At 41.1% G+C, this 25,073-nt stretch overlaps 1 protein-coding gene across 1 annotated transcript in view; it reads right to left on the bottom strand.

Moving 5' to 3' along the window:
* Nucleotides 1–12,693: 12,693 nt before the first annotated feature.
* Nucleotides 12,694–25,073, bottom strand: part of DDAH1 (dimethylarginine dimethylaminohydrolase 1) — a 129,484-nt gene continuing 117,104 nt past the window's right edge. Inside the window, exons 5-6 of the mRNA XM_028102573.1 lie at nucleotides 15,030–15,173; nucleotides 12,694–12,810 (exon numbers count right to left, since the gene is read on the bottom strand). Coding sequence (XP_027958374.1) covers nucleotides 12,694–12,810; nucleotides 15,030–15,173 — 261 coding nt within the window. The remainder of the gene's footprint in view (nucleotides 12,811–15,029; nucleotides 15,174–25,073) is intronic.

The following is a 25,073-nucleotide window of genomic DNA, read 5'->3' as shown; positions in this document are numbered from 1 at the left end:
CTTTCCCCTACCCCAGGGTTGGTGATTTTTTTCCCAGCAAGGAAACAAAGCTTTAGCTAGAGCTGGTGCTCCATGGGAGGAGATGCAGGTGTGGGCCAAGGAGTGGGCGGCAGGAGGCACTTTCCTGGCCATGAAGTCTTCAGATTTCCTATGGTTCTGCATGGATCTTCAACACCTCTGTTGGGACTTTGACTGCACTTCTGGTTTCAGTCACGGTGGGAGAGTCCAGGCCTGGAATCAGTCCAGGTCCACAGCCAGGTCCTCGGGGGTCACACACGTATCACGAAGGCCACCAGGTCGGCCGCGGCAGCTTCTTCCCTTCTCACCTAAAGGCCACATGAGAAAATGCACATGACCACCTGGGAGCGCTGTTACTCCACACTTTCTCTATAAAAACTGCTGTCCGCCACCAAGGATGTCCAGGCTTCCTTTGTTTTTGAGGCTCAACCAAGGGATGCATGCCTCTGGGAGAGAGGAGCAGTACAGACTCCCAGATCCAGGTTAATGTGGAAAAGCAGAGGTAGGAAAACTTCACACGTTCTGAAAATGCCTTGATGTGTAACAATTTGGAGACTGTAAGAGGGCACTGGTTTTCAGGGCGCAGCACAGAGCAGTGATGAAGAGCATGGGCTCCACTGTTCAAACAGAGTCAGGGTTTGAGCCCTGGTGCCACATCCACCAGCTGTGTGACTTTGTCCAGTGACTAAGTCTCTCTGGACCTCGGTTTTACCATCTGTCTCATAAGGCATTCGTGAGGAGGCACATAACACCTCTTGGCACCATACCAGGTACATAGAGCTTTATAAAAAAAGCTCTTATCATTAGACACTATTGGCAAAATGTAAAAAAGAGATCAAGAGGGCATCGGCTGCTTGCAAGCCAAATGAAATGTGGCTGTGGTCCAAGGCTGTATAACTGGATGAAAAAGCTAGGGTTATTTAGACCGCTGATTGGCCAGGTCAGCCAAGTAAAGAGAATGCCACTGGAAAGGGTCACTTGATTTCTCCCTCCTTCTCCTGTCTAAAAATGGTGTGCTGGTGCTGCATTCATAGGCTCACCTGGCCAAAAGCCAGATTCTTTCAATATTGTTCTCAACCTCACCACTTTGAGCAAATATCTTTCTCATCTCCTTTTGCTTATTCAGATGGCTGTTCACCATGGCTCAGAAGAGCATAGCGATGGCCAAAATATAATGAGGGGTTTGGGAACTTGAGAGGAAAGGAACGATTACCAGTTAGCACATTATTATACACACCATGTGGACTTCATGGTTGATGCAGCAAGGAACTTGGTATGTGTGGTAATTATGCACACTTGAGCTGAATTTTAGAAAAACATATAAAAGAAACGTTATTTCCTCTTTTAAAAAGGCTGTGATGGTAAGAAGCATTCCACAAGCAACTATTATGCAAAGCTATTTCAAGGGCGAAATGAATGAATTTGTCAATGAATTTTAACTACCGAAGAAAAGGAAATCTAATTGGGGGCTAAGGTAGTTTTAGGAATGACAGCTTATGAGTTCTGCACTGACAGGTGCTGGTGGAAAAGCTGATTGGTCCCATTCAGGAATATAATAGGCTACATTTGTATAGCATGGCATAGGGTACCAAGTACTTTCACATAAATTCTTTCATTCAAAGTTCCCAACCACCCTTTGAGATCTGAAGAGGACAAAGAGTATTATTACGGTTATTTAAAAAACAGTTTTATTGAGATATCATTCATGTACCAAACAATTCGCCCATTTAAGGTGTACAATTCAAGGATTTTAAGCATATATGCAGTCACCACCACAACTGATTTTAGAACATTTTCATTCTGTCAAAAAGAAACCTTCTATTCCTAAGCTGTCACTCCCTCTATTTCTCCCCCTGAGCAACCAGTAATCTTCCTGTCTCCACCGGTTTGCCTATTCTGGAATTTCACATACATGGAATCATACAATAAGTGGTCTTTGGTGACTGGCTTCTTTCCCTTTGTATAATGTTTTCAAGGTTCTTTCATGTTGTAGCATGTATCAATACTCCATTCTTTTTTATGGCTCAATAATACTCCATCGTGTGGAGCTAACACATTTTGTTTATCCACTCATCATTTGTTGTACACTGGGGTTGTTCCTACCCTTTGGTTATTTTGAATAATGCTGCAACAAGCGTTCACGTACAGGTTTTTTCGTGGACATAGGCATTCATTTCTCTCAGGTATATACCTAGGAGGGAAACTGCTGGGTCATATGGTTAACTGAATGTTGACATGTTAAGGAACTGCTGGACTGTTTTCCAAAGTGGCTGCATTTTACATTCCCAGTAGCAGTGTATGAGGGTTCTGATTCTCCACATCCTTGCCAATATTTTTATTATCCGACTTTTTAGTCCTCCTCATTCTAATGGGTATGAAGTGGTATTTCCTGGTGATGTTGATTTGCATCAGAGATGTTGATCCCTGATAACTAATGATGTTTCATATGTTTATTGGTCATCAGTGTAACTTCTCTGGAGAAATGCTTCTTCAGATCCTTTCACCATGTTAAAATTGGGTTATTTGACTTTTTTTATTATTGCGTTATAAGAGTTCTTTATATATTCCAAATGTAATACCTTATCAGATACATGATTTGCATATATTTTCTCCCATTTGGTGAATTGTCTTTTAACTTTCTTGGATGGTATCCTTTGAAACACAAAGTTTTCAGTTTTGAGGAAGTCCGATTCATCTTTTTTTTTCTTTTGTTGCTTGTGCTTTTGGGGTCATATCTAAGAATCCATTGACAAATTCAAGGTCATGAAGATTTGCTCCTGTTTTCTTCCAAGAACTTTTATGTTTTTCCTCTTACATTTAGATATCTGACCCGTTTTGAGTTCACTTTTTAAGTTAATTGATTAATTTATTTTTAAAAGATTTTATTTATTTGAGAGAGAGCATGAGCTGGGGAAGTGGCAGAGGGAGAAAGAAGCAGGCTCCCCGCTGAGCAGCAGCCCAGATGTGGGGCTAAATCCCAGGACCCTGAGATCATGACCTGAGCCGAAGGCAGACGCTTAACCAACTTAACCACCCAGGTGCCCTTTGAGTTAATTTTTGTATATGGTGTGAGCGAAGAGTCTGACTTCATTCTTTTGAGGTGGATATCCAGTTGTCCCAGCAGCATTTGTTGAGAAGACTATCCTTTCCCCCCATTATATATTCTTTCACACCCTAGCTGAAAATCAGTTGATTATAAAAACATAGATTTATTTCTGGACTCTCAATTCTATCTATTGATCTGTATGTCTATCCTTATGCCAGTACCACACTATTTTAATTATTGTTGCTTTCGAAGTTTGTAATTGGAAAGTGTCAGTCTTCCAACTTTGTTTCTCTTTTTCAGTATTTTGGATACTGGGGGATCCTTGTAATTCCATACGAATTTTAGAATCAGGTCGTCAATTTCTACAAAGAGGTCAGCTGGGATTCTAATAGGTTTTGCATTGAATCTGTAGATCAATTTGGGACGTATCCCCATTTTAATACTATTAAGTCTGCTAATCAATGAACACAAGAGATTTTTCCATTTATTTAGCTCTTCTTTAATTTCTTTCAACGTTTTGTCATTTTCAGAGCATTAGCTTTGCACTTCTATTAAATTTATTCCTAAATGTTTTATTCTTTCTGATGTTATTGTAAGTGGAATTGTTTTTCTCAATTTCACTTTGATAGTTCATTGCAAGTATATAGAAATGTAATTGATTTTTTGATATTGGTCATGTATCCTAAAACCTTGTGAACTCTTTTTATTAGGTTTAATTATTTTTTAGCGGATTCCTCAGGATTTTATATATATAAGATCATGTTAGGTATCAACAGGGATAGTTTTACTTCTTCCTTTTTCAAACTGGTTGCCTAAAGTTTAGCCTAATCTACCAATCTCCTAATTGCTTTTCCTTACAACCTCCACTGTTTTTGAGAGCACCTTTAGACTTGAACTTCTTCACGCTCCAGTTGCAATGAAGTCAATTCTTTGGTAAGGAATTTGAAGCTCTTTGTTCTGTAGCCTGCTTCTCCCCTGCGGCAAAATCTGAGGCTTAGTTCTGTAGCTGGGTGCAGGGAAAATGGTGAGTTCCTCTCTAAAGTGATGTCTTCGCTTTAGCTGGTGAATGTTAGTTGAAGGGGAGACTGTAGCCTCAGGTCCTTTTGGCTTGCCTCTTCTGGCTAGAACTCCCATCCCATGAGCTAGGGGAAGGGTGTTCAGGGCCCCATATTCTTCTTGGTGCAGTGTTCAAAGTGTCTCAAAGAGCCTCTGTCCCATACAAGTGAGGCTGGGTGGAAGAGGGGAGCCCCACTTTTCAGACACACTTGCCCAGAATTTAGTCTCAGCAACAGGTGGCTGGGGGCAGGATGAACAATGGAGAGGTCTCTCCTCTCACCTGTGGGGGAGACAGGGCTCTGTGTTCTCAGCTCTCAGTCTGGAGTGGCGGTCTCACCGAGCTGGGAGGGAAGGAAGAAGGGTGCAAATACCATAGGTTCTCACTGATCTTAACAAGTTCAGAAGATTTTCTTGACTGTTTCTTCACTTGATGCATGCGCATACAACCATTTCCAGAGGCTTTAAATGTTTCTTTAAAAAAATAATCTTCTGTATCAACTGTACTTCGAAAAAAAAAATCGAGTGTACGGATTGGGAACTGTAGTTAATACTGTATTGTATACTTGATACTCGCTAAAAGAGCTAACTTTGAGTATTTCACTAAAAAATATTATCTATGTAAAAGTAATTGATGTGTTAACTTGATTGTGGGAATCATTTCATTATGTATATGTATATCCAATTACCACGCTGTACAATGCAAATACACTATAATTTTGGCACTTATACCTGGAATAAACCTGGAAAAAATGACTCATCAAAAAAAAAAACGTTCATCAGTGTTGCTGGGGAGTCAGTCCACAGATCTCTTCCTGTGATGCTAGAAGTGGAACTCTTATTATTGTTATTTACTAGATGAGAACAATGTTCATATAGAGCCTGGGGAGGTGGGGCCCAGAGTGGGAAGGAAATCCCCTGGGGAATCAGAACAGCACAAATACCTAATCATAGAATTGCAGGGTGGTAAAGGACATTAGATATTATCTAGATCAGATTTTACCCCCTAGAGCAATCTCTCCACAACCACTCTTGCTTGTGGTCCTTGAGTCTCTGAACACCTCCAGGAATGGAGAACTAACTGGATGAGTTTAGACTGAATATTATCCCCATGAACAACATAACCATGTAAAACCAAACACAGCTTGTGCCTAGCGGGATCAGCTGTGTGTACAAACAAAAGGGGAAACAGAAAATAGGTTCTGTGGAATCCTAAACAACTTTATGTCACCAGCAGGTCATGAGCATGCTGTAAAAAGGCACCTGTTTTTGAATACCAGGTGCCCCAGAGATTGCTCTAATTTTAGAATTAACATAGTGCTTACTAAAGAGGTCCAGGACTCATGGGTCTGGAATGTGATGTTCTCTTACCCTCCGGCACTGCAGACTCATGTCCTACTGTTGATTCTGCTCCAATCATTTTCTGATATTCAGAGAGGGAGAACCAGACAATGGAACTGGCATGTGCCTAAGGAGTTTGCCAAGAAATATGATTTAAAGGCCAACCTTGGGAGACAGAGTTGGCGATGGCCACTCCCCGGAGGGCTAAGAGCTCATTTTCATAGTGGCATTGTGCTGATTATCCTCTACCCTCTCCAGCTCCTTTCTCTGCCCTTCTCTGCCAGCTCCATGGCTCAGGAGGCTCCCCTCTGAAGAAGGCATTGCCTGGGCTCCCCCACTAGCCATCTGGCTGTTGTGTTCAGTCAGTGGGGAGCACCAGCTGATCAGAGAGTGGGAAGAGAGAGGCTGAGGTATGTTTCCCTGTTCTGGAACCTGGTCTTGGCCTGGAGCTGTGGTCCTTTCTCTGTCTCAGATGCAGTAGCATGATTTCCTGTCCTTGTCCTGCTGGGCCTAGGAGTGCTGCTGACAGCTAGTTTTTGAGTATCACCACCCTTATTTGTACCCTGAACATGCATATCTTTGACACAGACCATCATTAAAATCTCTATTTGATCTAAAGGGGGGGTTCTATAGGAATTCTATTTCCTATCAGATAAACTCCTTGTTACCATCCTTCCATGATAACAATGTTCCTTCAGTCTCTCCCAATTATAATCAAGCCTAGAAAGGAAGCAAGCCCCATGTTGCTGTCCTAGCATTAACTCTAGGGGACCTCATATGCTCACATGGGTCCCACGTAAACAAAACAGATGATTTTGTTCATATCCTGCCCTGGAATTTGAAGCCTCTGTTGGATCCATGAATCTGTTTATTCCACAAGCTCTTTCCAGAGGTAGAAGAGGTAACATTTCTACATAGCTTGGCTGTTGCTTAGAATCAGAACTTGTTTGGTTCCTGAACTTTTTCTGCCTCAATGAGAAATATGTAGTCTTTGTACCCTTGAGGGACAGTGGGGAATTTTCAACACATAGCACATGGTTTCCTAATTTAATTTGGAGCTGTTGTCCTCTGAGTTCTGTCCCAAAGTCTTTCCTAGCTAATCAATAAGTTTCCTTGTCCATGAGCAGGAACTTAAAAAATTATTTTTAAAGTTTAACCATAGGAAAAAGCAAGCTACCTTCTTAGGTCTGTGTTAAGTCACTCAAACTCTTTCTTTATATTCATAACCAGATGACTTAACTTTCTATTTATAAATAGAGGGGGCTTCCCAAGACCTAGAGACCAATCATTACTTGTAGGCATTCATGTCACAAGCCAGCCCAAGCTATATTTTACCAAGAGGTTAGCTGGCATACTGGTTTGAATCTTTTATTTATTTATAGTGACAGTAACATATTTGGCTCTTACACATTCTCCTAAAAACCTGATAACCCCAGTTATCTTGTGCTATAAGTGACCAGCTTTCACTGAGTTAAAAAAGAGTGTTTGGAGGGGGAAGGGAGTTGGGGAAAATTCCGTCTTACCAACAGCTCCCTAATGCAAGTATGGCTTCGAAACAGCTGTGTCAGCTACCAAGGAAACTTGTGAATTCGTCTTAGAAGCTGTCAGGCTAGCTTAGAGGCATCAATGATGAAAATCTTGAGTTATTTCTGGAATGGTGATTGATGTTTCAAATAGAAGATGACATTTTGATGGGATCCTGACTTGCTGTGATAGGAGTTAATGAGGATAATGATGATGATAATGGTATTTACATTATACCTTTCTTCCAAAGAAGTCTTCAGTCCTTTTATCTTATTTGTGTTCAAAAATGTCCCTTTGGAGTTGGGAGGGAAAGGTGTTATTAATTTTTCAGGAGAGAAAAAAATATATATATAGAGAGAGATAATTGCCCAGCTTTCAGGCTCCATTTTGGAGATGAGAAGAGATGTTTAAATGACAAATTAAACTAGGGGAAATTAAACTTAAGAGAAATGCCAGTCTCAGTTCCCAAAATCCTATACAATGCTGCCATATTAAGCTCCAGTAATATCACTCCCTGGCCCCAAAGTCTTCAGGAGATCCTCACAGACTGCCGAATTCAGTCCTAATATCCTATCTTAGCAGGCCAGACTGTTGACATCCCAACCTACGTGGTCTCGCTGTGCTCTTATATCTCCCCACGTGTCAGCCAAACAAACCCACTTGCTTGCCCCTGTCATCTGCTCTGAGCACCCCATTCTCCTTCCAAATGTTCACTGCACATGCCATAGCTTGTTTAATGTCTATCTTCCTCTGTGGATGTAAATTCCAGGAAAGCAGGTCCTGTCACCATTGTACCCCCGGAGTCTAGTAGTGTTAACTGATTCATGACGGACACTTCTGAAGTGTTCGCTATGCTCTACCACCTTCATGCCTGTGCTCACGCTGTTTCCTCCGCCTCAAAGGCCTGACCTCCTCTCTTGGCCTACTGAAGTCAGGGCTGTTCTTCCAAGGCCAGATCAAGCCCCGGTTCCTCCATCAGGTCTCCCCTTCTTGGGAACCACCACAGTGCTTTTCTTTTTAGTTCTTACCTTACCTTCTCTTGTGTTGTAATCATTTGTAATCTTGTGTAGTCTTCCTTCCAAGCCCCTCCCAGACTGCCAGCTCTGGAAAGACAGGAGCAGTACCCTAGAGCCTGTTAAACATGTGCTCACCTGTCTAAAACTATTGTTGACCAGCATTATTCATTCAGTAAAAGTCCCATTTCCAGAATTTGCGGTTTGTCACGAGAGGGGATTTTTCTCCTTCTTACCTTCCGCCATCCTTCTGGAAGGCTGGGAGAAAGATCAGTCAGGGAAACCCTGCCAACTCTTCCTTTAAAAAGTGTCTCCATTCTCTTCTGTGAGGAGTAAATACTCTGGCACTTAGGTGGAGGGTTCCATTGCCTACGGGGGCCCAGGGCAGGTGTGCAGGGGTGGTAGTTGGCTTTTTTTTTTCTTCTTCTGTGCCTCTTTCAATGCTGGCTTGAATAAGGGAGAACTAATCAATGTAACATCAACTGAGAAGGTATGACCACATCAACGACCTCTTTAAGGAATTTTAATACTAGTCTGTGCTTCTAGTGAGCATTTGCATGTACCATTCAGTTTCCATAAGAAGATACCAGATTGAACTAACTCTGGGTGTGTGTGAAGCCTCATAATCAGCACATTTTTGACAGCTTGAAGACCCCAGGCTACTAGCAACATGGGCATACTGAACATCTGTGATATAACACTCCATATAAATTAGAAAGAGCTGCTTCGACAACCATATCATGGAATATTCAGGGCTGTTAAAATTGATGATGTAGATCTCTATTTATTGACATGGAGAGATGCCTGCAATCTATTGCTAAGTAAAGGAAGCAAGCTATAGAACAGCGTGATGATGTAAAATTATTCCACATTTATATCTCTATCTACTCATAGATGGGTGGATAGTTTTCAAAATGTTAACAATGGCATCTCTTTGTGATGAAATTTTGGGTAATTTTTTCTTTACTTTTGTTTTTATAGTTTCTTCTGTATTATTTGAATTTTAGTTTTACAGTGAACAATTATTTTTACAATCAGAAAAGGAAAACAATAAAGCTGCTTTCAGCTAGAAAAAAAATGGTTGGAAATAAAAAATGACTCATTAAAAAAATCTTCAAATGTCCTAACAGATGCTTACTGTAAAACAAACAAACAAAAACCACAATGAAACTCTTGCATGAATGAGGGAAAACCTGTTCCACGGCTTCCACGACTGAGCCATATAATGTGCTGACCACAGTTAGGAACAAAAGGAAAAAAAGAAGCCTCCAAGGAGGAGCACAGGTGAAATCAAGACCTCTTGACCTCGCATGGGTGTCATGCATGCTTTTTAAGTGCTTGCAGTATGAAGCATCACTTCAGGTATCATTTTAATCCAAGCTTTTGATGGCAATTGGTTTACAGGCACAGTATTTCTAAGTATGGGACAACAGAGAAAACTTCCCATCTCTGACAGCAAAGCAATGGTGACTGCATTTCCTACAGCAGTTTCTGTTGCAAAAAAAGAGACACGTGCTGTTGGTCACAGTACAATTCACACTTTATTCCATCGTGATTGGTATACTTGTAGCATCAGGACAGCAAGAGACTAAAATCAGTGCAGAACTTCTCTGGATTAGAGGGCCGTGAAAGGCAAGACTGGTTTTGGCACACAGAGTGGATAACCATACATTGGCTGGAATGTGATGGTCAGTAAAACAAAATGCACAAGTCTAACACCATGTTGAGACCAAGTCTGAGTTCTGTAGAATGTTAGAGAGTAAATAATTATGAAGACTAACATGCAACTCTATATAAGTCACATTATTCATCTACAGACTATTTCCCCTTTAGAGATGAAGAGATAGCCTTAGTAATCTGTTCAGAGTAGCTTAAAGAGCAATCAATACACATTATAGATCTGCCGCTGATTTCTATAGCAATCCATTATAGTTGAAGAGATAATGCTAAATAATGTACTTTCTCTATATTGCCCCTGTTAGATTGAATCTTACTAACCAAGTAATTCGGACTCAACTTCTCCTTACTTTAATACAATTCCTAATGTCTTTACAATGTCAAAGAGCAGCTTGTGTTAGTTTATTTATCCTTATAAATCATAATGGACTCGAGGGGAACCTATGTAACAGGTCATCTTTCCTCTGCAAAGATAACGTTATGCTGATGAGAACATCAAAAAATACTACTCTATGCTGCAGATATTTTGGCTTTTCACACCATCATATCACATAGGGAGTACAAAGAAGACAGTCTTAGTCAGTGACATAGCAGACAAAACAATTCTGTGGAAGAGGCATGTAGATTCTAAGTGATTTCTTGAGACAGAGGAGCAAAAAGGGAAAGAAGCAAAGGAAAGAAAAAGTGAAAAAGAGCCTTCTATAGGACAAACTGTTCAAAAGAAAAATCGATTCACTTGCAATTGACTAAATATAATACAGTTCTTCAATTTGGGATGATAGAAGTAAATATATTGAAAATTATATGCCACTTAGCTTTAATAGTAATCCTAAGGTGGCTGACTGGGTTAACTTTCCCGAGGTTGTTTTTGAGATGCTGGACTCTCCCAGGGAGAAGTTCTGCTTTTGCCAGCACAGGGCCAGATTTAACCCAAAAGGGCAACCATAATCGTAGAGGACAATTTTTCCTTATTGACTAGACCATGTGGGTAACAAATCATTTTCTTTCTGGTAAAAACACACTCTTTACCCATGATGAGACACTTCGAAATAAGACAGTGACCAAGATATGGTTCATTCATAGGATGCTGTAACTAAGATATCTGCATGGAAATGAATTTAAAGTTAAGCAAATAGGAGGAGCAGGAATTTCTTCAAATTCTGGCATAAAATCATCAAATAAATGAAAAAGATAGGTGGTGGTTAAGGATGTCTTCTCAGAGGTTTATCACTTCCATTTGCTAAGGGGGAGATATGAATGGAGGGAATTCTATCTTGGTCACCAAACATAAGAAATGTTTGGTTAGAAATACATAGGTAAGGGGCGCCTGGATGGCTCAGTCAGTTAAGCGTCTGACTCTTAATTTCGGCTCAGGTCATGATCTCAGGGTCGTGACATCAAGCCCCAGGTCAGACTCCACACTCAGCGGGGAGTCTGCTTGAGATTCTCTCTACCCCTCCCCCACCCAACCCATGCACCCTCTCTCAAATAAATAAACCTTCAAAAAAAAAAAGAAACACATAGGTAAGCAGAGCAAGCCTCGAAGTCATATTTCTTAATCTCCCTGATTGTTAATCTTGAACAACAAGCTACAGGCAATACAGGAAATGTGGAGATGACTAGGAAGTTTGATAACATGCCTGGATCAGTCACCATTCCTTGGAAAGTACCATTTCCCTGGCCTGCTAAAAGGCTGATTCTTTCAGGTTTAAATAAAAGACAATGATCTCTCCCTTCACTGTGGCATTGTTCTTTGTAAGAGACCAGCATCATTGTCAGGTTGTGTAATTTAAAAGCTAGAGAGGAAAGAAGTTTTAATTGAATTCCACAGTATATATTCATAGATATTTCAAAGTGGAATTGTCCATTGTCTGTGGTTTCAAGCACTAAGCTGATCACTTCCTGAATATGCTTCATCTGGCTCTTGCTAGACCATCAATAATCATTTGTAGATGCAATGTCTCTTTTGAAAGAAGTGATTTGCTAGACCAGGATAAATGCAGGGGGTAGAAGGCTGGAAGTAGGGTGAGTCACGATGAGTGGGGGTGGGAAGAGAAATGAGCTGAAGGAAAAAATAAGACTATTCCCCAAGGTCTATAAATGGTCAGTAATAAAGCAAAAATTCATGGAATGTGACTTAAAGACTTTCTGAGATGTACCCATTGGGTGTTTCCAGGCTTCTTGATCTATGATCTCTAGTAACCCTCTGGAGTTGAATTTACCTTCCTAGGTGTGGTACCCTACTTCTTCTGGAATTTAGATCTCTGGGACAAACCCCATCAGGATATGTCTCTGCCTGGTTAACTCTTCCCCAAATAGCCGTTCTGATTTTGGTCACAGTTCTGTTGAGGGACCCGTTTGCCCTTCCTGGCGAGAGTGAGGGTGGTGGCTGAAGATGCAGCCATGGGCCAGAGGAGGCTAATGTGGCAGACAGGAGGGACCTGCAGGAAGGTATCCAGAAGGCAAGACTGTGGATTTTACCCAAGGTAATAGAAGTGAGAAAGGCAAAAGAAAGTAACTGGCAACAAAATTTCCAGAGTTCAGATGAGAAAAAGGAAGGAAAAGGAGAGAAGCCAGGGACCAGGGAATTTCACAGGAACCAAAGATGATTAACAATACAGAGAGAAAAACAAAACAAAACAACCCTGGCCTATCTGACTGATAAAGAAGACATTCTTTAGCATATATTGGCAACTAAACAGCATATATATATTCACACTGATAATACAAACACTGAAATGAGTGTTTCTTTACTATTATTAATCACAGTTCAATAATTCATTAGCTCTATATTTTCTAGATTGTTTAATTCATTTAGCAAAACCCACAGTTTAGGTACCACGGCAAGGGGAGGAAGGGGAGGGTGCAGAGCGAAGCAAACTTAGGAGACTTTTTGTAAACCAGGGTTAATAGCACAGTGGCAAAGTAGATTGTCAATGAACACGGCAGGAGTGGGACAGTCATTGGCCTTGTGAGTGCGGTATTGCCGGCTACGGGGTGGGGGGTGGGGGGGACTTCGACTCAGGAGTCTACCTTCTTGTTAATTAAAATCGAGCTGCATGTGAGCAGCCCGTCCACCTTTTCCAGTTCAGAATGGCTCACAGGAATCAGCATGTGGTCTTTCAGCTTTTCATAAACCTGCAGAAGGAATCAAGGAAAGGTAAAGCAGAAGGATTATGTTTCCGCCTCTGTCTTACCCCTACGCCCCGCCCCCCACCTCCTCCCCTAGTGCAAGAATGCATTTGGCTTTTGAGTTTAGGCTTCTCAGCTGTTGAACCCCAAGACGTGCATGCAGTCTAGACCACACGTGCCCCCAGCCATACCAACGAAGCGGGCGGCACTGGTTAACCACGAGCCCTATGCTTTAACCTCAAAGCCAGAGATGTGTCAAAAATGTGGTTGTCACAAGAGATGACTTCACTCTGCCGTTGTCACAGGAACGTTGAGTGATACGGAAGAGCTAGTGGTGGTGTTTTCAGTCTGAAAATCCTTCCTTGCCACACTTTAAAACCCCCTCAACTGTACTGTAAGGTCTCTTTCCTTCCAACACCACTGGAAGAACTTGACAAAATAGACTTTAAGTGAAGCATTTCAGGTCAAACCGCTTTTAAATTACAGGTGTGAATTTTATAGCATCTTTTGACACTAACAGAAAGCATGTGTCCAAACTTCGAATTAACAGGCTACAGATGTTTCTCTGATGATCAAATAAAGCACATTTTTTTAAAAATACAAAATCACTTGAAAGACACTGTCTAAAAAAACAATCTACCATGCTTCTTTAGGAAGCACTTTGTTCCTTAAAATTCACTACAGTGGCTAATTAAGAGTGCTGGAGCCAGAGTTGGGCTCCAAACCTAGTTCTGTCAACTCACCACCTAAAATGTGACTTCAGCCAAGTGCCAGATGCCCTCTTAGCCTTGGATTACTATTCGGTAAAATTAGAGTTAAGAAGAGCGCCCCCACAGGGCTGCTGTGGGGTATAACCAAGATAATGCACACTGGGCTTGGCCCAGTGCCTGGCGCAGGGGAAGTCTCAGTGAACGTGGATGTTATCATCGTTACTGTGGATAGACACAGGGCTGAATCCAAAGCAGCTAATCATCATCTGGTCGTCAGATGATCAATGTGACTGGAGAAGGATGAACGGTCCAGAGCTGTGTTTCTCCAAGTGAGTTCTGTGACCCGGGTGCTTGTTGAAATTGCAGATTCTAGGGTGGGGTCTAGGAACCTGCATTTTTAACAATCCTAATGCACAATAATGTATGAGACCCTCTATTCATCTGAGAGCTGGTTAAGCCCCATTCTGGGGTCAGGGGTCCTCTATTTTCCTCAGGTTCACAGTTTCAGCCATGGAAACAGAGAAATCATCTATGTATCTCCCCACCCCTTTCTTTTTATCTGCTAAGAAGATGACTGATTCAGAAGATAAGCATAGTGATTACATAATATCACATATCTGAAAGGTGGCCAAAATATTTTCTAAAATTTTTAAAGCTAAAAATTTTTAAGATACATAAACAAAAAAAATCAGTGGCTATTAAAGTCTCTTCTGTAATGGTGAGTGTAAGCAAATGATTCCTCTGGGCAGAGATGAAGATGCTGAAATGTCTAAAACAGATATGGACCCTTGGAGGGTCTATGGATGAGCGCTGCTATATCTGCATGTGCAGAAGAGACTGGCAGATGCCCGGAAGGACAAGGAACGACTTCTTAGACCAGGAAAGAGTTCCATATCTGGGGACAATTCCTGTGTTGGGGCACAAATGCAGAAGCTCTTAGAGGGACAGGTGCCTGATGGTAAGTATATCATCTTTTTGCTCTTTCTGATGCTTTGCTAACTGGGATGCACAGCCAAAAGCCCCCTTTTTGCAGCCCTGACAATAAGCACCCACCTCTTTGGGTCATTCACACTTCTCTGTCGTTAAAAAACAAATGCCCTTCTCATGAAGTGCAGCTCAGATTTGTCAGAAAACAATGACACAGTTGACCATCTAATTGTAGGTCTCTATGCCTAGTGCGTATCTAAGTGTGGGGAGATACGTGTAATCAGAACTGCAGCATAGGCTTGGGAGATCTAAGTACTTATTTGAAAAGTTTTGAATACCAGGCATGATCACCTCAATTACTGTGCATGCATTTGTGATCAGTGACATGAATGAGAAGAGTGAGTTAAATTAATTTTCCTTGTGCCCTAAAATTATAGTATCCTCTCTGCTTTCATAATGATTTGACCTGTATAGAGGAAAAGGAAGTCCCTGTTATTTGTCACTCCATCATGAAAAAAATCCCCAGGCAGGAAGACTGTCACAGAGAGGACTACTCAGCTGTAGTGGCCAGGAAGGATGTTTTTTTACCTTTGCACTTTCTGGATATTCTTCTGGGGTGCGGTGTAGCAAGACATGGCCTTTGCTGGGGATATTTAGGTATATACAGTTGGCGGCCACGTCATCAGGCACAGTAAGTTTGTCATAGCGGTGGTCACTCATCTGTTGCATGATCTATAAAGAGAAACAAAGCAGGCTTATGCAGAGCATTTCCCCACACTTTCAAACAGAAGGAAGGCAGCGTGTGGTTATAAGCTTGCAACGGATGCCTAAGAATGTTCCTGTGAAGTTCCTGCCTATTTCCTCTAGTCATTTAGACTCCCAAGAGGAAAACTCCATGAAGCTAGGATTCTTTAGAAGAACTGTAAGTGTTCTTGTTTTTTTTTTTTTTTTGAAAGTGTGTGTTTGTCTGTAAATTTATTTTTATTTTTTATTTTTTAAAGATTTTATTTATTTTTTGACAGAGAGAGACACAGCGAGAGAGGGAACACAAGCAGGGGGAGTGGGAGAGGGAGAAGCAGGCTTCCTGTGGAGCAGGGAGCCCGATGTGGGGCTTGATCCCAGGACCCTGGGATCGTGACCTGAGCTGAAGGCAGAAGCTTAACAGCCACCCAGGCGCCCTGTCTGTAAATTTAAAAAGGTTTTAAAACTGTCCATAATTTTTCTAGTTTTTGTTCATAAGACCTATCAGTGAGACGTGAAATGGACATATACAAAAGGCCCAGCTGGGTTTTTTTTTTTTTAAAGATTTTATTTATTTATTTGAGAGAGAGAGAATGAGAGACAGAGAGTACGAGAGGGAAGAGGGTCAGAGGGAGAAGCAGACTCCCTGCTGAATGGGGAGCCCGATGTGGGACTCGATCCCAGGACTCCAGGTTCATGACCTGAGCCGAAGGCAGTCGCTTAACCAACTGAGCCACCCAGGTGCCCCCAGCTGGGGTTTTGATGACATCCTTGGCTGAGTAAGCAGGGCTGTCCTGGTCTACAGGAAAAAGGGACTATAGTGGTAATCATTCTGGTCAATAATCTGATTTAGCAATAACCACACACACACACACACACACACACACACACACACACACACACAAACACACACACAATTTCCTCTTGTAGATACACTTAAATTGAATTAGCCTGTCTGTTGGCAGGTGATGCCCTTAATATAATAAGCATAAAAATCACTTGAGGAGAATGTTAAACTCATATTCCTAGGCCTCACCCCCAGGGATTCTGATCAGGCAGATCTGAAGTGAGGCATAGAAATTTCTATTCTAAAGCTCTCCAGGTATTTCTGAGGCAGATGGTCCCAGACCACACTTCGTTTAAAAAAAAAAAAATGGGGGCGCCTGGGTGACTCAGTTATTAAGCATCTGCCTTCAGCTTGGGTCATGATCCCAGGGTCCTGGGATCGAGCCCCGCATCAGGCTCCCTGCTCAGCGGGAAGCCTGCTTCTCCCTCACCCACTCTCCCTGCTTGTGTTCCCTCTCTCGCTGTCTCTCTCTAGTTCTGTCAAATAAATAAAAATTAAAAAAAACCCCACCTAATTTAACAGGTCTATTCATCAAATGATGGGTTTATTAATGCCTTCATATATAATAACTTTTAAAAAAACCCAAAGGTGAACTCTGTACAAAATTTTAAAAGATTGACACCTTATCCTCATCTCCTCAACACAATCAAAACAAAACCCCCAAAATCAACCACCCATCCCTCACTACAAAAATATCCAAACACCAAAAACAGATAGACAAACAAACAAAAGCCCAAATACATTTTGGGCTTAGTTATGTAGACTCTTTCCATTCTTTATCAATAACCATACATTTTAAGGAATTTGCTGAAATGCCATGCCATAAAGTTATAACAAGATCTTTTCCATAATCTGGTTTGAATCTATCTTTCCAACCAGGTCTCCCTATACTCTTCAATATCTGTATGGAAATGTGCTTTATATTACTAGACCTCAGAAGTAGGTAGGCTTGCCCACTCAGTGGTGGCAGCATTGGGCAGTAAGATTCCCAGTATGGAAGAGTGCAAGAGACTGCATGCTCCTGTAGAAAACTCATTCCAAAGAGAACATGGAGAGTGACATAGAGTAGGCTCTTCCTGACTCACCAGTCAAGTAATCCATTCACTTCTCCTCATGTAGACTATGTCAAAAGCCCGGAGAGGGCAGGAGTAATCTGATAATGGTATACCCTTTGCACAGAAAGAAACATCAGGCATGGGGATGAGCTTAAGCACTGTACCAAAGGCTGAGAGACACAAAGATGAGCGGGACACAGATCCAGTTTTTGAGGAGGTTACAGCCTAATGGAGGAGACTGGCAAACAATTATACAATAAGAAGAAACAGGGCACCATGGGAAACATTTAAAAATTATTATCTAATCTCAAAATTCCCATTTTATAGATCTCTGAGAGAGATCAAATAACTTACTTGCTCAAAGTCATATGGGTAGATTTAAAACCATATCTGGACAACTCAAAACCTTCTTTATTAATCGTCTCACTTTGCCCTCTTTCTTGACCCCCAGAGCTGCAGCAGATCTTGCTCTCCTATAAACTACTATAACATCTACTTTTTTGCACTCATTTGGTACTTATAATTTATTCTCTTGTGGTATCATTCACTCTTCTTTCATATGTAATCCTATCACGACATGCTACATTTTGGTGTAGCTACAGGACTTGGCTGGACATCTGTCTTGCACTTCTTAAACTGTTCCCTAAAGGGTTAGGCCCATAGAGGGTATCACCTGCAGTGGTTATTATTCTTTAGAGCCCTGATGGAGAAACCTTAGATCTACTTGAATATGTGGACATTTAAGAAGTGAAAGACATTCCTAAAGAGTAGCTGTTCTAAGAAAATTAAAAACATATTCAACTTAGCCCTCTTTATAAAATGGATATGCCCAGAAATACTATGGAGAGGCTTATGAGAAAAAAAAATCCATATCCAAGTAGCTTTCTTCTATTATGAATTGCTATATAAATACATCTTATGCAGACTTTCTTTTTGGCTGCTTTTAAAACATATTAATAGTAGCTTCCATTGTGTGGAAGGGGGCACATTAGGCAATTAACTCTGGAGTAAGACCTGGGTTTGAGTCACAGCTCTAGCCTTTATTAGTTATGTAAATTTAAGCTTTTTTTTTTTTTTTTTTTGACTTCTTGGTTTTCTCACTATAAAACTGGGATAATAATAGTCTTTCATATATTTATTGTGAAAGTTAAATGAAGATAATGTATATAATAAGACACAGAAATACGCCCTTAATAAGCTATTAGTATTTTATGGCAGCATGACCAGACAAATAAGGGTCAAGTTTCTATCTGCAATCAGAAAGAGCTAGGTCTGAAACCTTGCTCTGCTAAACACTGTGTGACCTTGAGCAAGCTCTCCAAGCCTCAATTTCCTCAGCTATAAAATGGGATGACAGTGTCATACCTATTTCTCATAGAGTAACTCTGAAGAATATTTTATTTTATTTTTTAAAGTAGGCTCCATGCCCAGCACGGAGCCCAAAGTGGGGCTTGAACTCACGACCCTGAGATCAAGACCTGAGCTGAATTCAAGAGTCAGACATTTAACACCAGGTGCCCGTGAAGATTATTTTAAAAAACAAAGCAAAACAGATTATGTCTGTGCAGTGCTTAGCACAAGTTCCTAGTACTTATTAAATATGTAATAAATGTGCACCCTTCCCTCTTTGCTTCTTGCAAGTCATTTGGCATCTAGCAGGTATTTAAAATATGCTTGCAACTAATTGATTCATTTCTTCACTCCTTTCTTCTTTTTTTAAAAGATTTTATTTATTTGAGAGAAAGAGCATGAGCAGGGGGAGGCACAAAGGGAGAGGGAGAAGCAGACTGTGTGCTGAGCAGGGAGCCCGATGCGGGGCTCCATCCCAGGAAACTTGGATCATGACCAGAGCCGAAAGCAGACGCTTAACTGACTGAGCCACCCAGGCACCCCTTCTTCACTCCTTTCAAAGGATATAGCAAACATCAAGAGTACACTGAGACGTTCACAATTTATATATGTGAACAATTGCATATATAAAAACAAGGTATGGTCTTCGTCCAGAAAAAGAAATACAATTCATTAATTAATGTGAATGGGGCTAAATCAGTGAGGCCAATGTTTGGCTTTTTCCTTATGCTGTACAATAGGACACTACACTCTGTGGTTCTCACCCAAATGATTTTGGATGTAACATAATAGGGAGTGGTGGACCTGGGGCAAACTAGACAGTTTGTAGCACCTGAAAGCATTAAAACAAAGAAAGAAAAGAAAAAACTTTGTGTATATCGAACTGAACATACATATGTCTCTGTCAGTTTGTGACCTGTGATTTAGTAAAATGGTCCAAAAGCCCAATGAGCAGATGGATTTCCTCAAGATATAAGTGGAACTGTCTCTAAATGCAACATGCAAGTTAGGATTTATGAAACTTTTCAGCAATCACTCTTGGTCAGTCTGGCCAGCATGTTTCTTTCTGGGTGCATGGAATAGGATTCTAGTATGTCTGAATCTCTACTTATTATGTGTTATTGAAGGTGGGCCAAGATGGCTAGTCTGCTCATTTACAGTTAGAACTGACTGTCATCCTTTATGTGGATTCGATCGAGTTTACCCGAGAAATTCAAGATTTCTTCCAGACCACCAGGAGACAGTTCCCTGGGCCAGGGGCTTACTAAGTAGGACCTCAGTAGGCTTACTAAGTAGGACAAAGATCCTTAAAACATGGTATGTACAGCCATTGTTACCTGGTCAAGCTTAGACACAAAGAAAACAAAACCCAGAAAACTGAATTTTTCCATTGACCTAATTTTCTAAGCCACTGGGAGAATTGTGGGCAGCATATTTTGGTCCATCACATTCAGACTAGTTGCTCCCACTAATTCATGGTCTACAGGGTGATTCACTACATTCTTTATCCAAAGGCAAAGAAATCACCTATCACTCCTAGTGTAAGATGAGTTGAAAGAGAAAGAAGCATGGCAAGATCACATCTATGGGCCTGACTATACCTTCAATGGTCCCATGAGCAGCCTGGCAATTTCCCCACCTCTCAGTCTGACTCATGCATGTCCGGTAGTGACTAAGGAGCAGAAACATGGAATGTTGTACATTCCAGAGGAAGTATTATCAAGGAGCGTTATCAGTGCTGACTTCTTGTTTATTAGTGAGGGAACAAATTAAAATCTCCAAGGTTGTCCTACTTCAGCAAGTGCCCAGTTCTTCTGAGTAATGGAGACTGTATATTTCCGTTCTTGGGGTGCTTTATTTACTTGGGCTCCATCCCTTCCATCCCCCACCCTCAGCTCCTTCAGTGAACAATCCTGCCCGTTTGGTTCCTCTGTGTTTTCCCTGTTCTTCAGTTAATGAGATTTATTTGAAATTGTAACCATTGCTTTTCCTCACTCATTGGTATTTCTCTCTTTTCCGGATCTGATATTTATAATTTATAGCTTCTGGTGAGAGTATTCTTAAAATTACTAACAACAGAGCTAGTACCAACCTAGCACTGTTTGAGGATACTTACATTTTTTTTCATTGTTATCAGTAAAGGAATTATCATACCCTTGGCGGGGAAATAATTTAACATTGGGACATGATAAAGTAATTCACTGATGAATTCTACTGAGAGTTATTCTTAAAATAAATGTCTTAACAAAGCCACCTTAGGAGACGTTTTTCAATCAATTTATTAAGGTCCCATGGTTATCATTTTAAGACAGGTTAAAAAATGTGCCCAGAGAAATGACTTTTAATAATAGAACGGGCCCCATTTGGAGCAGTGAGGGGTTCTGTTTAACTGTGGAAAGGAGAAAATACAAAAGCTATGTCAGGCGTAGTCTTTCTAAATGAAAAGGATTTAGGAAGTGGTAACTATAAGTAATAAACAAAAAATATATTGTTTTTTCTTGAAAAAGCCAAAGGTGCTTATTCTAAACACAAAGAGTTTCTGTGTTCTCCAACAAAGAATAGGTTTCTCTTTTTCTGTGAGAGTGATCATTTTCCTTTCTTGTATATGTTACTATTGTCTAAATAAGACAGCTTGCCATTTACTTATAGCTGGGTTCAGGAAATACACAGATATCCACAAGGCAGGGTGCTCACCATTCGGAGAAGAACACATAGAAAAAATTCGGAAGACTGTATCTCTAACATCTTTCCTCTGTTGTTGGAACCGGCGATGTGAGGATGTGCTCATGGGCCTGCCTGGCAGGGCATTGCCTCAAAGAGCTGAGGCTCCTGAGGACGAAGATGCAGCCATAGTGCGGGGAGGAGCAGGTTTTGTTTGCTCTTTGTGGATGCACAGAAGCCTTTGTTAAAAGATGAGCATCATTTCAAGTATCTTGAGAATGTGGCTGTTGGCTGTTCAGTTCTATGTGCCAGCATTTTTTCCTAAAAAAGGGTGGAGGTGGTGTATTGCTCCAGAGCTCTGTGTAAAGTGTTCTTTTAACCCCAGGGGATCAAATTCCTGCTTCTCACTGTGCCCCAAGTCTGAATGGAAAGGAGAAAGCTCTCTATGGACACTCTAAATTCCTGAGAGGCCCTAGACTCCGGATAATACGCATGAGTTCAACACAGCTTTAGAGAAAGATCTGAGAAGTCAAGTCCTTGCTTTAAATGCCATTTCTGACTTGTGCTGTTTCCCAAAGGAATTATTCCACTTTATGTAAAACAAAGTATTATTGGGATTGGACACGACTAGTGTTTGGTTCAATCCAACAGTTCTCTATGGAGGGCCCCCCTGGGGCTAGGCACGATGACAGCGACAGGTGGGAAAGAGAAAGAAACCCAAAGATAATTTAGTTGCAAGCTCTTCCTTCAGGAGATGACAATCTATAATTTAAGACAGGACAGGCACACAAAGGGGATGCTAGCAGTAAAAAGAAAGTCAACCTCACTTCCGTTACAGGCACCCCCTTAATAAAGAAGGCACACAGCAAAGTGGAAATGGCTCTGAGAACCATGTTGGCCGAATCATCGTGGTCTGTTACACAGCTGCTGGTTTGGAGGAATCTGCCTTGCTCCCCAGAGTGGAGCTGTCACAAAATAGAGTGGGAAACGTCTGGCTTTCAGCCCAAGAGAATTTGCATGGCTAGTTGCATTAACAACCAGGCATTTCCGGCAGTTCCCAGCATTTCTGGGAATTTTCTCATTCAAAGGGCTGGAAGGCAGCTACATTCTCCCACTTGTTACTCATGGTTTCTTTGTATTACATCAATTATTAAAAAACAAAAATTCTTGGGCTATGTTGTTTCACAGAACAGTTTAGGACTTTAATGGGTCAAATAATGAAAGGTGCATAGAAGGTATTTAGGTAGTATTTATTAGATTTTTGTGTATTTAGAGATGGTTAGGAAATATTCAGAGCATGTTTGGCTCTCTCATAATTGATCACTTATGAAATATACATATGTACCCATGTCAACATATCAAAACAGGCAATATTAAAAGGGACAGATTATAGATTCTATTGAGATATATGATGTGATTCTCAAGCATACTTTTTGTTGCTACTGTATATCTAAAATTACTCATTCATTTATTTATCTGTCCATCAAGAGTTTATTGAGAGCTGACAATTAACCAGGCATTAAACCCAGACAGTCCTTTTAAGGCTGAGTCAATACAGCTATGGATAATATTCTAGAACTACTGTGTTTTCATTTTTTATGGATCTTTCAATGGATCAGCTCAAAATGAACAGAACCTGAGAGAGGCTGTCTGTTAAACATCCTCTCTGAATTGATGGGCTATACAGATCCTAAGAATGAAGTAACATGGTTCCTTTGAGTCAAATCTGGGCCAACTTTCAATGCCAAATATTCCCATCGAAGCTAACTGCCATTTCCTCCACAAATTCTCTCATATTTGGAGTTGCTGCTTTTGTTCCGATCATAAGGCCCACCTGAATATGGGGACGAAAGACTTCTGTCCTTCAAACTACAACCACAAAGCACATGAAGCATTTCTGGAAGGGATCCTCAAAAAAAAAAAAAAAAAAGGTTTCTGTGGAAGGCTGGGAAAAACTCTCATCTTCTCACTGGAGGACCACTCTGAGCTCTGTGGAGGGCTGGGGAGCAGGGCATAGACAGGAGGAACAAGGGAGATTCTCTGGGTGAGTCACAGTCTTCATTTTCTAATTTCAGGGGCGTAGAGGAAAGAAATTCAGACCAAAGCACCCCTTCCAAAATGCAAAATCTGGGATCCTACCTCCCTTCTAACTCCTGCCCATGCATTCTCTAAGACTAGCTCTGTGGCAGAAACAGATCTCCCACAGTCTTGTTTATATATTTTATATGCAAGATATATATCTAGTTGCCTACTTAGATATTGAAGTCACGCCCTGGCTATGCTTCCCCAGATACCTGTACCCTAATCCCACCTTCAAAAATTAATTCCCCTGAGGACGCCTGGGTGGCTCGGTTGGTTAAGCGACTGCCTTCGGCTCAGGTCATGATCCTGGAGTCCCGGGATCGAGTCCCACATCGGGCTCCCTGCTTAGCAGGGAGTCTGCTTCTCCCTCTGACCCTCCCCCCTCTCATGTGCTCTCTCTCTCTCTCATTCTCGCTCTCTCAAATAAATAAATAAAATCTTAAAAAAAAATTAATTCCCCTGGGTACTGGGGGCTTGGGGATCTTCTAGGTTCTCTGTGTCATTTGATAGCAAGAAACAACTGGAACATTTATTGAGCTATCTTCTATTTATTGGTGGTTCATCTATTCTTCATTCATTTCTCACACTTATTCATTTCTACAAATGAGAAAACCAAAGTTCAGAGAAATTCAGTAATTTGTCCAAGGTCACGTGTTAAGTAAACCCAGGATTCAAGTTCAGGTACATCAACCTCCAAATGCTTACTTTTTTCCTATCACACCAACTACCACCTCTGCAATATCCCTTGAAGGACTAGACTCTGAGCTCACTAACTTGCAGCCTTTGCACTGATTTTTCCTATAGATACAAGTTATTTGACATGCATATATATTTATTTTTTTAAAGATTTTATTTATTTATTCGAGAGAGAGAGGGCATGAGCAGGGGGAGAGGTGTAGAGGGAGGGGGAGAAGCAGACTCCCTGCTTAGCAGGGAGCCCGATGTGGGGCTCGATCCCAGGACCCTGGGATCACGACCTGAGCTGAAGGCAGACGCTTAACAGACTGAGCCACCCAGGTGCCCGACATGCATATATTTTGAAAAGTTTGCCTTTAAATGCTTTTAGATGGAGAAGAAGAGGAGCAGGCTCCAGAGTGAGAGAGGAGAAATGGCCAAACACACACACTTTACAATGATGTCCAGGATCAGTCCTGTTCAGTCTGACCCTACCATTGGTGGATTAGTGCTTATTTTCTGTATGAGCAAATATTCCTTGGCTATCTCATCAGTAGGGCATATATTTATATTTTCTTTTACGATAACTGTGATTGCTTTGCTTTAGACTCATTCAAAATCTTCTGCCTGGCCTACTTGGCCATTGTGAAAGGGTTGCCTTGGGGTTAGAGAAGAATCTGTTCTCATGAAAGAGAACACTTCCCCCTGCCCTCTGAAACGAGGTGAAGAAAATCATCACTGGGACCTCCAATTACATCTAAGCCTAGGTGTTAAAAAAAAAAAAATCTTTAGTGTATGTTCAGTACTCTGAGATTTTTAGCTCCAGGCAGTAGTGTGCTGGTAAATGTAGGGGAAAATATATGCATAATATACGCACATAAATTTATTACAAATTTTACCTATATGAAGGATGGGTAGCACACAGTTTATAAATAATAATAAAATGTTCAATACTCTTGAATGTAAATTTCATATTGCCAATTGATTCTCACAACAGAATGCTTCTGTGGATTTTTGTTGAGCAGGAAGCCTGACATGGGGCTTGATCCCAGGACCCTAGGGTCATGACCTGAGCTGAAGGCAGTCAATATAGCTATTGACTGAGCCACCCAGGCACCCCAAAATACCTGGAAATTTAACAATCAGCTCTCGTAAGCTGGTAGGAGCTGACTCTAGCAAACCACAGCCCTACACAGGAGACTTCATGATTTTATAAGACTT

Source organism: Eumetopias jubatus, unplaced genomic scaffold, assembly GCF_037043125.1.
Source record: "Eumetopias jubatus isolate StellerSeaLion01/CBP00866 unplaced genomic scaffold, mEumJub1_p1.0 scaffold_4, whole genome shotgun sequence".
NCBI classification, from domain to species: Eukaryota; Metazoa; Chordata; class Mammalia; order Carnivora; family Otariidae; genus Eumetopias; species Eumetopias jubatus.
The sequence above is the reverse complement of the archived record's forward strand: the minus strand, read 5'-3'. Positions and strand labels throughout refer to the sequence as shown.